This window comes from Dioscorea cayenensis, chromosome 8 (genome assembly GCF_009730915.1).
Source record: "Dioscorea cayenensis subsp. rotundata cultivar TDr96_F1 chromosome 8, TDr96_F1_v2_PseudoChromosome.rev07_lg8_w22 25.fasta, whole genome shotgun sequence".
Lineage (NCBI taxonomy): Eukaryota > Viridiplantae > Streptophyta > Magnoliopsida > Dioscoreales > Dioscoreaceae > Dioscorea > Dioscorea cayenensis.
Genome location: NC_052478.1, coordinates 424342 through 440671, shown reverse-complemented (window position 1 = coordinate 440671; position 16330 = coordinate 424342). Strand labels below are relative to the sequence as shown.

The 16330-nt window shown below is 36.4% G+C and overlaps 2 protein-coding genes across 10 annotated transcripts; both read left to right on the top strand.

The window, feature by feature from the left end:
• Positions 1-1527: 1527 nt before the first annotated feature.
• LOC120267803 (60S ribosomal protein L18-3-like) lies at positions 1528-5712 on the top strand. Of its 8 annotated transcripts, none has more exons than XR_005538582.1 (8): positions 1528-1654; positions 1748-1920; positions 2015-2103; positions 2195-2284; positions 2384-2669; positions 3975-4250; positions 4672-4757; positions 4884-5705. XR_005538582.1 is itself a non-coding variant. In XM_039275487.1 (5 exons), exons 3-5 carry the CDS (start codon positions 2233-2235, stop codon positions 4007-4009), a joined length of 402 nt encoding a protein of 133 aa, XP_039131421.1. In that variant the 5' UTR covers positions 1661-1920; positions 2015-2103; positions 2195-2232; the 3' UTR covers positions 4010-4344. The 8 variants fall into 8 exon arrangements, 1 of the variants encoding a protein (XP_039131421.1); XR_005538581.1 differs by lacking the exon at positions 1528-1654 and having other exon boundaries at positions 1661-1920; positions 4884-5392; positions 5474-5706; XR_005538580.1 differs by lacking the exon at positions 1528-1654 and having other exon boundaries at positions 1661-1920; positions 4884-4987; positions 5313-5701.
• A 7057-nt stretch (positions 5713-12769) lies between these two features.
• Positions 12770-16330, top strand: LOC120267088. 2 transcript variants are annotated; one of them, XM_039274785.1, is made up of 7 exons: positions 12782-13458; positions 14311-14451; positions 14528-14641; positions 14763-14936; positions 15463-15578; positions 15866-15944; positions 16022-16330. In XM_039274785.1, the coding sequence occupies exons 1-7, from the start codon at positions 12985-12987 to the stop codon at positions 16034-16036; spliced, it is 1113 nt and encodes a 370-aa protein (XP_039130719.1). In that variant the 5' UTR covers positions 12782-12984; the 3' UTR covers positions 16037-16330. The 2 variants fall into 2 exon arrangements, with proteins under 2 accessions (XP_039130720.1, XP_039130719.1); XM_039274786.1 differs by lacking the exon at positions 14528-14641 and having other exon boundaries at positions 12770-13458.

The following is a 16330-nucleotide window of genomic DNA, read 5'->3' as shown; positions in this document are numbered from 1 at the left end:
ATTAAGTGTAAAATAAGAAAGTGATGCCTTACTGAGTTATCTGACTATACATAACAATATCATTACTTTTGGAGATGTAGATTGAGTGATATACATGTTTTATGAGGGTTTGTCTGAATTACAATTCTACATAAATAGTTGAAGGTTCAAATGAATGTTATAATTTGAGTAGTTCTCTATAAAATGTGAATTTCGGATATGTTATAGTCTTTGGTGTCTACGTTTCTCAAAATCTTGAAATTTGTGATTTGGAAAATTATGTGTTAAGTTATGAGGGATTTAGTACTCAATGGTCTTAATGGAATTGTTCATATGCTCTTAGAGTGGATAATTGCTATTATACCCTCGTAAGATCCATATTTGGGAGAATAGTGTGATAGCTTGATATTTTGCATTTGTACCCCTCTGAAATCTTTTTGCAAATCCATGATTATTGTAAAATTCATATTGTTGGTAAAACTAATAGGTTATTTTCCAATTTTAGGGCATAATGGAGGAACTTGATTTGCCTTAGAATTCGGGTTGTTTTGGGTGCTAATCAGGTAAGTAACACCACATATAAATGTATATATATGTATATATATATATATTCTGATTACTGACAATTGTGAATTTATTATTTTATTTAATTAAATTTCTTGTTTTTTAAAGGTTGCTTATATAATATTAAATCTTTTGTTGGGTTTAATTCATTTTTTATTATATATTTATTACAATTTTGAATTATTTTTCTTTCTCTGAAACATTAATTTTTGTTTAATATTGGCTTGATATGCTTGTGATGAAGCCAAATCTTGATCTCTTTTAATCTAATGGTCTTGATTGCTCTATTGTTTATACATGATTATGTTTGCTGGGTGTTGTGTAATGAGAGAAAAGAGAGAGAGAGAGAGAGAGAGAGAGAGAGTGGTGAGTTCTCTTGTATTTGGAGAGTGGAAAGAGTGAAGGTGTAGAGAAGAGCTCTAGTTTTTTCTTGATCTTGTTAAAATAAGGTAAAACCCTTATTTTTGAGGTAATACTAGTTCTTAAAGCTTGGTAACCTTCTTGTGCCTTTATGCTTATTTCTTGTACTCTTGTACTCTTGTTATTACTCATGATATATTGAAGCATGGTTCTCACATGGATGTAGGCTTGTTCTTAGCCGAACCATGTTAAATTGGCCGTGTCTCTTATTTTATTCTTGTGAGATTGGTTGTATGTTATCCTTTCATTTCACATTCATTGTGTTATTGCTAGGTATTGTGATATTGTATACCAAGTGTTTGTTGAATTGCCACATTGATTCCGCGCTTCATCACAAGCAACGATTGGTATCATAGATTCATTGTAAGATTGTGGAGGTTGCCTAAGCTTACAATTGAAAGAATTGGGGCTTGTATTGGTGGTGATTTGATTTTATAGCATTGGATAAGACAATGGAGTTTGAAAAGCTCAAGGAGGACAATTGCTCAATATGAAAGATAATGATGGGGGATCACCTTGTTTATAAGGAGTTGGATCTACTACTATTGGGGAATGATGTTAAACCCTCGTCTATGAGTGATGAAGAATGGAAGGTTCTTGATCGGAAATGATTGTCAGTAATAACACTACAAGAAAGGATGCATCGATTCATGTTGATAATTTTTGAGATCCGCCGCTTTACCGGATAAAGGTTATAAAACCCTCACCTTTCAACCCTCTTATCTTCGTGCTGATGTTTCCTCCATCCATCTCCCTATGATCTCTCTGATTGCGTGAATCACAGAGTCTCTTCACCCACGGTCCTTGTCCTTGTCGCCGGGAAGTTCGGGGAAGCCGGGTTGGCACTCCTTTGTGAGTTCTCGAACGTCGATTGCCCTAGCCCAAAACTCTCACTATAAAAAGATGCTCATTCAGCGTTCTCAAAAACCTAGCCGCTGACAGAGCTCCGACAAAATGGTAGTCTTCTCGCCCTTGGAAAGCTTCTTCAAACCCAAGATCTCATGCATCTCTTTGTCTCTAATGGCTTTTTCTTCTCCACTGTATCTTGTAGGGCATTATCTCGTCGGCGATGGCCATAGCAAGAGGGTAAAGCGCACGGCTCACAGGTCTGACGATGTTTATCTCAAGCTTCTTGTTAAGGTGAGATTGGTCTTGATTTCTTGATAATTAATTTTTGAGTTGATTTGGTGCGTTCGATCTCGATGTGATTGTTTCATATTAGCTTTATTAGTTCTTGTGCGGAGGACGGGGAGTAAGTTCAATGCCGTTATGTTCAAGAGGCTTTTCATGAGCAAGACTAATCGGCCGCATATCTCATTTTGTAGGTTGATTAAATTCATTGATGGGAAGGTCGGGATCTTTTTGTTTCGAATTTTTGTGTGATTTGGTGTTTGTTTGTGATTTTTGGTGGAATTTTTAGAATGACAACATCGTGGTGAATGTGGGGACTATGACGGATGATAAGAGGGTTTACGAGGTGCCGGCGATGAAGGTGACAGCGCTGAGGTTCACGGAGACAGCGAAGGCTAGGATCTTGAAAGCCGGCGAGGCGAGGGCCAACATCCATGTTTCGGCAGCGACGGAGCATGGATGTCTCGCCGTCAACGCGCCCACGGCAAACACCATCATTGCAAACGAGCACGGCATCGCTCTTCTCACTTCCATGGCTCGCAACGTTACTCAGGCTGACGCTAGCATGAAAGCCAGTAAACTATCTCTCTCTCTCTCTCTCTCTCCCCTTCTCTCTCTCTCTCCATCTCTCTATCTAGGGTTTCATTTGGACCTCGACCTAGATTTAGGAATCAGATTTAGATAGGCAGATGACATGTTTGATTGAATGCCTGAGCGGATCCTCTAGAAAAGGAGGGAGCTTTGCTGAGTCGCTGACTGTGTAGTAGTGTTGATGGAGGTTGGTTTATTTGCTGAGTGGTTACATCCAAGTTTACACACCTTTCTCAAGCTATACGAATTGGTGCTTTGTCGTTATTGGTCTTGGTTGTTGTGCAATTGAATTTATTTCTTTGTTTCATTCCTCTTGATTCTTTATGGTATTTTAAGGACGAGTTTCATATTTGTTGGAGCTTTGCAAAGAACCATGAACTTATATATATATATATATATATATATATATATATATATATATATATATATATATATATTTGCCGATATTTGATTTTTGTTGGAGTTTAGTGTTCTTTATTTCTTCCATGTGTTTAGATATATTTGATTTTAGATCTGAAGCTTGTAATGATAGATCTGAAGCTTTCTGGTTAGGTTCGGTAGTTTAATATAGTTCTGCTTGTAATGGTTTGTTGTTTGCTTGTGGTTTTGTTTTATTTGTGTGATTTTGTTTGAAATTTTTTATTTTGATATTTTTTCACATGGATTTTATTCTTTGTATTTTCTTAATTATATAGAATATGAGAATATTATGTAGCCTTGTTTTGTTTCTATCTAAGTTTAGTGATTTGTTAAGCAATGTGGCTTTCTTCTTTAGAAAATAAAGTTTTTTTTGTTGTTGTTGTGGTTTATGGTGGGAAATTTGTAATTCATGGTGTTAGAATGTTCGAGGTTTTTAAGAATATCATTTTGTTTATGTTTTAATGTTTTGAACAACTGAAGAACAGTAAACATGGTTTTTCCAACAGAAGACTCAGTTAAAATTTTGTTGTAATTATATTTTCTTTATGATTAACAGTTCCTCAATGCTAAAGGAGAAATTTTTCATAGATAATTGGTACTATTTTTATGAGAAATTTATCTCAGATCTAAGGTGGATTTAGATCTGGCTAAATCCATGAGATATTCACCAGGTAACTTGTTACTTTGCAAATGGGGCAAAGGATACCCTTCTATTATCGTTGATTATGACTTGATGCTAGTTATTGATAATGATGTTTTCTCTCTCTTATATATATATATATATATACATTTAGAATTATGCTTGCTGGATCTAAGCATGCCATCAACTTTATTGTTTATGTAGTATTAAAATTATTCTTTATGAATAGGATTCCAAGTGGGCCATTCTTTGGGAGGATCTTAGGCACTGTGTCTGGCATGGGTACCCTTCTCATCTCTAAGATAAGAGAGGAGTACCTTGATTGGATGATGCTGACATTCTTCTATCCTTCCATCATCAAAGATGTCCGACACTGTTGTGGAACCATACAATGTAACTCTCTCTATTTATCAACTTGTTGAGAATGCTGATGAGTGCATGTTCCTTGACAATTAAGCTCTCTATGATATTTGCTTTCGGACCCTCAAGCTTGCAACTCCAACTTGTAAGTCAAATCATTCGTTTGCTTTTGAAGTTCTGTAATTGAAATTTTCGATCTAATTACAATGATCAAAGACAAAGTAAAACACTTCAATCAATCGTTTTCATGATTCTTTAAGTTATCTATTCCTACTTATGATGGTGATGCTGAGTTTGGCTAATCCTTTTTCTGTGGATGCTATTTTTGTTAACTTAAGTTCATTTTCTATCCCAACATGTTGACAAGGTAGTGTCTTTGCTATCTAAGGGCTATTATTTGCTAAATAAAATTTTAATTGAATCATTTCTATATGGAATAACTAGTTTTATGCTATTCCATATGGCAATGGGATTTGTGCTCCACTGGTATTCCTCCATTATGATTTTTTTTGAATTTTTCAATTGAATAACTTAAACTGGGGGTTATTATAATCCTTTTTTCTTAGGTGGTGTGAGTGGTTTGAATGTGAAGATAACATTTGGTCTGATTGCCAATCAACTCAATGTCTAGAGTGGAGCTCTTGTTCTGCAGGTAAAATAGTCCTTCTAGTTATGGTCTTTCACATGCCTTTCAATTACTAAATATCACGGGTCTTAGATAAAAGAATTAAGCATTTTGCCAAAAAATGACCTGTTTTTTCTTTTAACTACATGGTAGGTTGTTGGCAACAATTTAGCAATTAAAGCAGTCTTCTGACAACCAGAAGCTTAGCTGGAAACATAGTTCTTGGAGATATTATTGTTGCTGTTGATGGGAAACTAGTAAGCGACCTCTCATAGAGTACAACTTTAAACTACACTCTATTTAAGTCCAAATTACATTTCATTGAGCATGTTAAAAGTAAAGCCTCTGGTTTTGGAGCTATAGTGTCAGTAAAAAATTGCACTGTAGATTAGATTAGAAGTAAGTTTGAGTTACTATAATGTCGGTGAGAAAGATTGTACTGTAGATCCAGAGTGGTAGCAAAATTTTGGTTCCTTTGGTTTTGGAGAAGACCAGCTTATGATGAACAACATCGTGATAATCCTATTCTATGCATGGGTTTTCAAGTTTCTTAGTATTTGTTTTGATTAATTTTCCTACAAGGTGAACGATCAGGAAACAAAATGTACATAAAGGAGTCCAGTGAATGTATAGATCAACATGCACAACAACTTCGATGTCAGGTGGTTCTTATAATGTCAAGTTCTTGTGTTACCCTTCCTGTTTTTTTGTGAGGACCTAATTAGCCAATAAGTACGATGTAGGAGTAATGCTTTCTTGCTTGGCAATGGAGATCATTGTGCTTGTCAAGTATTTCTCTTAGGCATGGACACTCTGTTTTCTCTTTTGATACAAAATAAAGTTGCAGAAATTATGACAAGGAAAGTGTTCTTGAAAATTTGGAAGCCACATGAAATTTTGACTCATGTTCAAAATTTTGTATATTGAGCATCAATGTATTTTAATACCAATTGTCTTATTTAAGTTGAAGTTTGTTCTTATGTTTGCTATTATTGATGATGTATACATTATGTTTAATTTTTTTATCAATGTTAATGTAAATTTTTATATTTATAAATTTTGATTTTTGTTTATAAAGGCTATTATGGTTTATAAAGTTTATTATTATTATTATTATTATTATTATTATTATTATTATTATTATTATTATTATTATTATTGCTCGAAATCAATACGGTGGATTTATCCGCCACTATAGAGCTATAGCGGCGGATATATCCGCCGCTATAAGTGTTGCATAGCCCCAACCAAATGGCCATTGTAGGTGTACATATCCGCCTCAAAACTTATTGCGGCTGAGGAATTAGTGGCAATTTTTGGATCCGCCGCTATTGAGTTTTAGAGGCAAAATTAAGACCTATAGTGGCGGATATTTCCACCGTTATAAATTAGTTTTCCTATAGTGTAAGCCCATATATTTCATCATCTATCATGTTTGATGTTTATCAATGTAAGACCACTCATGAATTTTGGAGTACTTTGGAGCAATCTTTTGAGCAACTATTGGGTATCAATAAGAAGCATGCCATGAAGAGTTATTTCTCTTAAAAATGAAGGATGGTGTCACGGTGCAAAAGCATATGAATGAGTTTAACTCTATTGTGGCACAATTAAAGGCTCTAAAGATAAATCTTGATGAAGAGGTCTTATGCTTGCTACTTTTAAGCTCTTCGCCTCCAAGTTGGGATACTCTTGTTACTACTGTGGCAAATACTATGGGGAACAAGTTCAAGTTGAATTATGTTGTATCTTCACTGAGTAGTGAGGATACTTAAAGAGCTTCTTCACAAATGTCTAGTGACTCAAGTCAAGCACTAGCGACCCGTGAAAAAGGAATGTCTCAACAAAGGGATGATGTTTCAGCTAGTAAGGGAAAGTCATAAGCAAAGGGAAGATTAAAGTCACAGGACCGGATTGCTACTTGTTGGTATTGCAAGAAACAAAGTTATTTGAGGAATAATTGTAATCTTTTGAAGAGCAAGTGAAAGGAGAAGCAAGTTGATGGTGAAGCAAGCAAGCATCTCAAAGTGATGATGGAGTCACATTAAGCATTGCTTGTATGGTATCTTATTCCATAAATCTTGGGTGTTGGACTCCGGTGCTTCATTTCACATATGCCCGGATCAATTATTTTTCTCCACTTATAAAGAGGTTAATTGTGGTAATGTCTACCTCAGCAATGATCATGCTTGTAAAATTTTGGGCATTGGTGATGTGGATATTAAGCAAGCAAATGGGAAGGAGCATACATTGACTAATGTGAGATATGTTCCCGAGATAACAAAGAATCTTATTTCTGCGAGGCAACTTGATGAAGCTAGTTATGTGGTTACTTTTGGCAATGGATTATGGAAAATCTCCAAGGGTTGTATGATGGTATTGAAGGGGCAAAATGATGGAAGCTTGTATACTTTTCTTGGTTTACCTCAAACATGTATGTCGGCAAGTGGACATGATGATGTGCATATTTGGCATAGTCGGCTTGGTCATCTTAGTGAGCATGGAATGAAGGTATTGTAAGATAAAAAGCTTATTCCTTTATTTGAGAATTCATCTCTTCAATTATGTGTGCATTGCATCATGTGCAAGCAACATGGAGTAAATTTTAAGAGGCATGAATCTCATGGAAAGTTGAAGGTATTAGAGTTAGTTTATTCCGATGTTTGTGGCCCTATGAATTTCAAGTCTCTTGGTGGTGCTTCTTATTTTGTCACTTTCATGGATGATTATTCTAGAAAGTGTTGCCTTTATCCATTAGCATCCAAGGATCAAGTTTTTGAAACTTTTAAGAAGTTCAAAGCCCGTGTTGAAAAAGAAAGTTAAAGGTTCATAAAATGTTTGCAAACCGACAATGGTAGAGAATTTTGCTCTAGTGTTTTTGATGGTTTTTATGTGGAGAATGGCATCAAAAGAGTGAAGACGGTCCCTTACACCGCACAACAAAATGGTGATACTGAAAGAATGAATAGAACCATTGTGGAAAGGGTAAGAAAGCATGCTATCTCATTCCGGTCTTCCTAAGTTCTTTTGGGCATAAGCAACAAATACGGCGGTGTACTTCATCAATAGATCATCAAGTGCTCCATTAGATGGTGATGTTCCGGAAATTCTATGGAGTGGTAAGAAAATCTCTTATAATCATTTAAGGGTTTTTATTGTTGTAAAGCTTATGTGCATGTGCTTTCCGAAAAAAGAAGTAAACTTTATTTGAAATCAAGAAGATGTGCTTTTCTTGGTTATGGTGGTGATAATAGAGGCTATAGGTTGTGGGATCCAATTTATAAGAACACAATTAAAAACCGTGATGTCATATTTCATGAGAATATGATGTTTAAAGAAAGTAATCAAAAAGAGCAAAATGATGAGAAACTTATTCTTATGCATCTTGACTCATGTGTTCCTCCTTAGCAAGTACAAGAAATTTATTCTCAAGATTATGATGATGGAGGTGGCCATGATGATAGCATGGAGGTGATTGAGCAAGAGGATGCGCATGTTGATGAGGAAGAACAAGAATTTGAGTCTCCACAAATTTTGAGGAGATCTACAAGAACTCCTAAACCCATCCAAAGGTATTCTCCATCATTGTATTATGGTTTATTTACTTATGCAGGTGAGCTCGAGTCTTTCCAGGAAGCACAAAATTATCTTGAGAAAGCTAGTGGCAAAAGGCTATGGATGAAGAGATGGACTCTTTGCATCTTAACCAAACTTGGGACTTGGTGAAACTTCCAAGTGGAAAGAAAGCATTAAAAAATAGATGGGTGTATATGATAAAACATGAAGCCGATGGATCAAGAAGGTACAAGGCAAGACTAGTGGTGAAAGGCTATGGTCAAAAGTATGGTATTGATTTCAATGAAATATTTGCTCTAGTGGTGAAGAATAGCTCTATGAGAGTTATTCTATCTTTGGTGGTTAATCTTGATTTGGAAATTAAATAACTTGACATCAAAACAGCTTTCTTGCATGGTGATTTTGAAGAAGAAATTTATATTTCTCAACAGGCAGGCTTTGCTAACAAGTCTAATCCTAACTTGGTGTGCAAGTTAAAGAAGAGGTTGTATGGTTTGAAACAAGCTTCTCGACAATGGTACAAGAAGTTTGCCACTTTTATGCAAGATGAGGGCTATTCTAGATGTGATTCTGATCATTGTGTTTACTTCAAGGGTTCCACATGTGGCATGTTTAATTGCTTGTTACTTTATGTGGATGATATGTTGATAGGTAGCAATGATTGGAAGGAGATTAAGTCCTTGAAGCTCCATAGGTCAAGGAAGTTTACTATTAAAGATCTTGGCGTAGCAAAAAAAATTGTAGGCATACACATTAACCGAGATAGAGAGCATGGGAAATTGTGATTGAGTCAATTTGAATACATTGGCAAAGTTCTTGAAAGATTTGGAATGGTTGATTGCAAACCGGTTTCTACACCTCTACTAGTACATTTTAATGTATCCAAGAAGGGCTCTCCAAAGGATGATAAATTTGAAAATGTTCCTTTTACCTCCGCAGTTGGTAGTTTGATGTATGTTATAATATGCACAAGGCCGGATATTACTTATGCAGTGGGGGTTGTTTCAAGGTATAAGTCTTGTGCCTGTTAGGAGCATTGGCAAGCCGTCAAGTGGAGTCTTCGTTACTTAAAGGATACACAAAATTTATGCTTGTGCTTTAGAGGTTCTTCATTGATGGTTAATGGTTATGGTTATGTTGATTTTTATTATGCTGGTTTTAGATAGACAAAGAAGTCTATTATGGGTTATGTTTTCACATTTTGTGGTTGTGCGGTGAGTTGGGTATCTAAACTTCAAGACATTATTGCCTTGTCTATTACGGAAGCGGAATATATTGCTTTGGTTGAAGGAGCAAAGAAAATGATTTGGTTGAAGCATGTGCTTAATCAATTTGAAGTGGTACAAGAAAAATATTTGTTGCATTGTGATAGTGAAAGTGCGATACATCTTGCTAAGAATGTTGATTTTCATGCTAGAACATAGCACATTGATGTGCGACACCACTTTATTCGGCTTGCTTTGGAGCGGGGATATTTACATGTTGAGAAGATCCACACAAATAACAATCTTACGGTTTTGTTGACAAATGTTGTGCCTACAGAGAAGACATCTCATTGTAGTTGGCTTTCTAGGCTAGTAGAGACTTAACCCGGATGTTTGGAGGATAATGCTTCATTGACGCTTGATTGAAGATTTGTCTTCAAGTGGGGGATTGTTAAATATTGGCTTGATATCCTTGGGATGAAGCCAAATCTTAATATCTTTAAATCCAACAATTTAGGTTACTCTAATGTTTATAGGGTTATATTTGTTGGGTGTTGTGTAATGAGAAAAAAGATAGAGAGATAGAGATGGTGAGTTTTCTTGTATTTAGAGAGTGGAAAGAGTTAATGTGTAGATGAGAGCTCTTGTTCTTGCTTGATCTTATTAAAATAAGGTAAGATCATTGTTTTTGAGGTAAGGCTAGTTTTTAGAGCTTGGTAACCCTCTTGTGGTTTTATGCCTATTTCTTGTACTCTTGTACTCTTGTTATTCCCATGATATAGTGAATTATTGTTCTCTAATGGATGCAGGTTTATTCTGGCCGAACCGCGTCAAATTGGTGTTTCTTATTTTATTTTTGTGAGATTGGTTGTATGTCATCTTTGCATTTCTCATTCATTGTATTATTGCTAGGTATTGTGATATTGCACACCAAGTGTTCGATGAATTACCATACTAATTCCACACTTCCTCACATGCAACAATTCCCATATTTGATTATATTTGTTAATCTTGATATATTAAGCTTCTTAATTGTTTCTAATATAATTGGATTACTTTTGCTATATGACATTCAAATTGAACAAGTTTTGGTTTTCACTGTGCATAGTCGTGCATGGGGCACGCAGCTGATTTTCAAGCAATTGTTAATTGTAATAAGAAAAGATTTGAATTGCGTTCCAAATTAAATCACATCCTCGTCTAACTTTATACATTAATATTATAAATTAGTTGGGGGAGTCATGGTTGTTCCGGTGAGTTAAGAGCAACACATTTACAAACGGATGCCTCGAAGAGTGAGGACATAACTTACACAACAATCTATGAAAAATCGAGATATTCTTTAGAAGTGGATGGTCGGTATATGTTTGACAATAATAGTGGTTATGGCTCAATTTGTGAGTACTTGTGGCCGCCGAAACTATGTCTTTCACCATCTCAGTCCCCATTCCCCCAGTGGCGATTGTATGCCATTTGGTTGGAGGTCCCACTTGTGTTGAGAGTGGTGATGATGCACAAAGGTACGTTTGGCCATACAATGGGTAAGGCTGTATGCCATTTAGATTCCTGTGGTAAGGTTGTATGCTGATTGATTGATAAAGAAAATAATAGGAATTTATGCATTAGCAGGGAGAAATAATTTTATATATATATATATATATATATTGAGAGAGCTTTAAGTCATTTGAACGTGTTGGTAAAAAATTTGCAAATTATAAAAAATAAGAGAGAATAAAAAATAGCCGAGAGATAAAAAGCAAAATGACTGGGTGGAACTGGAGGAGTCATTGGATTGCCATGCAACAACTTTTGGGAACTTATCCAGATAATGTATTTAGGGACATCCTTAGAAGAAGTATGCCATACTAAAAGATATTGTAATAGGATCTTAACAACAATGTATGTTGTGTAAAATCATTATCTTCAATTGGTTTGCATGGAATATTGAAATTCTTAAGTTGGACAACTTACTAAACACAGTTACAAGATCTCAATGTCAATGGAAGAATGAGTCAATGATTGATTATTTGCTCTTCAATTATCCATTTGCTTTTTGTGTTTGATATCATTTTAGATGGCTATTCAATCTCCTCTGCCTAGGACTTGCTCTCAAAGAAGTTTGGTCTTTTTAGAAGGAGTGAGGCTAATATTAATCACAATTTTAAGAATTTTCTAATTTGGGCGATTGGTTAGAATATTGGATTAGAATGTAATATTTGTATTGTTAATGATTCTATATTTTCTTTTCTTTTCTTTTGATTATTATGAGAAGTAAATACATATTATTTGCTTGGATTGTTGCGCGAAAAGATAAAAAAAACCAAACTGATAAAAAAGACATCCCTCGATTAAAAGATTTTTCATCTTGTTGAGGTCTCTAGCTCTTAATTCCAGTGAGTTGACCTACCTCCGTGATGCGGGACGTATTGAGGAGATGACATGCGCGTTCATGCGGAAGTGGGACTCGAAGTAATAAGGGTATTTTGGTAATTCGCCGGGCAGTGGAGTTTTTAGGTTACTTGGGCCTAGTCGATGGGAAGCGGGCTAACAAACACAAGTCTGCAAAACTCGTGAGTCATGCATGATTTCGCCAAATTCCATCGCTTTAGTCTCGAAAACCCTCGATTTTATTATTTTTAAGTAATAATCGATTTCGCATTTCTTTTAGCTGAAATCTCGATTCATGTGTTCGCTATATGCTAGTCTTTATTTTTGTTAACTCTTTTATTTCGCCGATATTTCGAAAAATTCTACCAATTTTTGGTATATTTTTTTAAAATTATCTCCGCTTTTGTGATTATTTTTCATATCTTTCGATTTTTTTCCCTATTTAACGTAGGTCCCTGGCCAGAGAGGAATTCAGTTTTGTAATAGTTATTTTCTTGAGTAATAAAATTTACTCTCTTTTTCAATTCCTGGCTATCTTTGATCAACAAGTTTTGAAGGCTTGTACTGGGTATTCGTGCGCGAATCACTGCATCACTCCGCCACCTCTGCTACACGTGATCAGAGCACTTTACCTGCTACGTCTCGCGATGTTGATGATGTCTGATCAATTCGGCTAGTTTTTCTTTCCCTATTTCTTGTTTGTTGAGTTTTTCAGAGCCAGGTTTGTCATGTTGGCTTTATCCACCTAATTAAAAATAATAATAAAAAAAAATTAATAAGACGAGATAAGAGAGAAAGTTGACAGGGGAATGGATTTGTGGACGAGAATGATGGATCAGATGAGTCATCCAGGACCAGAAGCTATTCATCCACACCGCGGCTTCTTGGTCAATAATACCAGCGTGCCTGGTTGTGTTAATAAATAAAGATATAAATATACAGATCTGGTTCATTATCTCCTGAGCTATAGGAAACGGTAAGTCCACCAACCTCACCGTCGGCCGGCCATCTGAGCAAAGGAAGAAAGGTGGTGGTTCATTCGTCCTTCTTTCCGGGAAGAAGGCCTCATAGTGCTGTTCACTGTCATGACTGCCGTTCACAGCGTCGCCTCGCAGAGGATTCTGCCAGTCCTCAGGCCCATCCATAAAATCCCCTCCGGATCCCATTTCGTTGCCCTTCCCAACCCGCGGTTTCGGAGATCTCACGCCGTTGTCTCCTCTGCGACTGCCGCCGACGATCTTGATGTAATCCCCGTGCAGAGCAGCGACACCACTGACCAGCAAGACGGGGTGGTTGCTTTTGGTGTTACCGAGCGAGAAGACGGCAGTAACAGCGCTGCTAGCCAGGTCGGTGGATTTGCCTTCGAGAGCGGAGGGGCTGGTGATGTTGTTAGCGGCGCCGGCGCTAGTGGTACCGCCTTCAACTCCTCCTCTACTCCAATTTTGGGCGGCGAGGATTTTGACAAACAGCTGGATCGGGCCATCAACGCTATGATTGTTCTGGCGGCCGGCACCTTCGCCATCACCAAACTGCTCACTATCGACCACGATTACTGGCATGTCGGTCATCTAACTCCGCCCTCTTTCTGTTTTCTCTTATTATGAACTTTTTTCTATTATAAACATGGGTTGATCTCTGCACTACGTTTGTCAAGTTGGCTTCTTGATTGTGAGCTGTCTGTTGTTAGCCACGCTTACAGTTAAAGACTAATCGTCTGATGTGTTCCTTCTCGCGTTTTTATCATCTAAAAGTTCATCTTTCACTTCAGTTTCGATGTTCGATATGACATTGGCATACCCTGTTGGCAGGATTGGTTTTGAGGTCTGGCTTCAGTTGTAGGCTTTTTTACTTCTTTTTCTTTCTTTCTTTTGTCTTTTTTCCAGAATGTTGGAAAGTCCATCGTTGACCACTGAAATTTGGTTATCACGCTTTATCTAAAAGTTTCTTGATTTCTCCATAGAGGTCTAATTTATTCAGCTTCATTGTTACCCCCTGTTTCCTTTGAGGAAGTTATGGCTGCTGGTGATGATGAAGTTGTTGATTTGTTCTATTCTGCTGCTTTCTATTCTGTATGTGGTTTAGATATGTGTCCTTTGGTTGCACCTGCTATAATCACTGATAACCAAAATAAATAATACAAGATAATTAAAATGCTCAGAATGTTGTTTTCCTGCATCTAGCTCTGATCATAGAAGTTATCATATAGCTTTACTTGCAAAAGTTAGCTGGTGATGTCTCTCAATGTTTGCTCTAGACATGTTATGTAAAGATCACTGACACATTTTCATCTAACATTTTAAGCACTAAAATACAATGGAAGGCATCTGAACTATAAAATCTCTTCCAATTCGTCTTGCTCTTTCATGCGAGACTAATATATTTTGCTGCTGCTTCTGTTGATTTATTGTCAGGGATGGACCCTTTATGAGATTCTAAGATATGCACCACAGCATAACTGGACTGCATATGAGGAAGCTCTAAAGGCAAACCCTATTCTCGCAAAAATGATGATCAGTGGTGTTGTTTATTCTCTAGGTGATTGGATTGCACAGGTAAGATCACCGTCTTGCACTGTAGAACTGGTTATGTTGAAAATTTTCAGCTGTTGATGTCTTGATGAATCTCCAGTGCTATGAAGGAAAACCACTATTTGAATTTGATCGTATGCGCATGTTCAGATCTGGGCTTGTTGGATTTACTCTCCATGGTTCTCTTTCTCATTACTATTACCACTTCTGTGAGGTTATTGAAACATCTTCAGTTCTTTTGATACACATGATATCATAACTGATATTCTTCCTTTCTGTGTTTTCTTAATCTATTTGTTGTGTTGGGGGACTGAACTAAAGTTTCTGCATTTCAGGCTCTTTTCCCCTTTCAGGATTGGTGGGTTGTTCCAGCTAAGGTGGGGTTTGATCAAACCGTGTGGGCTGCACTGTGGAACAGCATTTACTATGTTGCCCTAGGTTTATTGCGTTTGGAATCACCAGCCAACATTTATACTGAATTGAAGGCTACATTTTGGCCAATGTTGACCGTAAGCAATAATCAGTGCTTGCTATTTTCACACAGTGCATTTATGAACTAGTTTTTTAAAATGGAATTTGATTTCAGATTACCTATACAATACATAAATTCGGAACCTCATTGTTAGCTACATTTTACCCCCTTTAGTGTATGCCATACGAGTAAATTCTCCATGCTACCATTGGTTTCAATTATAGCTATTATGCATATATAAGAAGCCATGTACATCAATTTAAGGTCTAGTTAGAACAAAGAACTTTGCTGGGAAAATAATATTATTTAGAGCAACAAGATGCAACAATCTACTTAAAGGAAACTATTCAGCCATTCTGTTCTGGTGAGGTTAACAAGAGTGCTTACTGAATAATTTTTTGTAAGCATGTGGTTGGGTATTAGTTCTGTAATAAACTGGTAAGAGTTAGTTGGCAAACATATCTTTATGGAACTAAATTTTTTATAGTTCTTTTTGGAGATAAATGCTGGCAAACCATTCAATAAAATGTTCTAATTACAGCTTGGATTTTTTTGGTTGCCAGGCAGGATGGAAGCTTTGGCCTTTTGCGCACCTAGTTACTTACGGTGTTATTCCTGTTGAGCAGAGACTCCTTTGGGTGGATTGCGTGGAGCTTGTGTGGGTGACTATACTATCAACGTAGGCTTCACATCCTTTTTCTTGGAATTGTGTTAGCTTGGTTTATCTTGCTTCCCTTTGATGAATTTCTAGATCCTTCATTTTAGTAAATTTTCATGAATCTCATTTTATCCTTCCATTGTTTGCAATTTTTCTGTTTACGTTATGCATAGAGTTAACTTCTTCTGTTATATCGCACCTTAGAATAGATGGCTCTTAAAAATTATTGTTTTAATATCTGCCAGAAACTAAATGATGCCGCAGATGAAGCACATATGCCATTTTTGATTCTGTTCCTTTTCCTGTAGATATTCAAATGAGAAATCTGAGGCCAGGTATGCTGAGGCTTCGGATTCCTCCACCAAATTTACATCCATTATCTCGGAGGTAATGGAGTTACTGTCTATTTCTCCAGGGCGACTTAAAGCAGGACTGCATTTTGAACATGATCTCTCTTTTTTCAGGATACGCCCGAGTAGATGAACAAAAGTCTGTTACATCTCTTGGATGGATTCTTGCTGGAATCAGCTTCTTGGTTTTGTTGGGGATGCTGTATGCGGAGTAAGTCACCTGGGGGGTCATATGGTTGCTAAATTATCAGTATATAATAGATGACAACGTTAATACTGTTTTTTTAAAAATCAAATAATGTATGAATTCTAAAAGAAGCATGGAGTTTGTAAAATGACATGTTTAACTACCATTCATGCAAGCCTGAGAAAATTACTGTATGTGGCTTTTCTTTTTTAAATTAATTTGTACTTCTCCTAAGA

Bases quoted from the DNA above. Each gene is read 5' to 3' on its own strand.
- LOC120267088 (XM_039274785.1), top strand. From the start codon at position 12,985: ATGACTGCCGTTCACAGCGTCGCCTCGCAGAGGATTCTGCCAGTCCTC. The intron at 13,459-14,310 runs GTCGGTCATCTA...ATTTATTGTCAG, and splicing joins TCGACCACGATTACTGGCAT to GGATGGACCCTTTATGAGAT. The intron at 14,937-15,462 runs GTAAGCAATAAT...TTTGGTTGCCAG, and splicing joins CATTTTGGCCAATGTTGACC to GCAGGATGGAAGCTTTGGCC.
- LOC120267803 (XM_039275487.1), top strand. From the start codon at position 2,233: ATGTTCAAGAGGCTTTTCATGAGCAAGACTAATCGGCCGCATATCTCA. The intron at 2,314-2,383 runs GTCGGGATCTTT...TGGAATTTTTAG, and splicing joins TTAAATTCATTGATGGGAAG to AATGACAACATCGTGGTGAA. The intron at 2,670-3,974 runs GTAAACTATCTC...CTTTATGAATAG, and splicing joins TGACGCTAGCATGAAAGCCA to GATTCCAAGTGGGCCATTCT.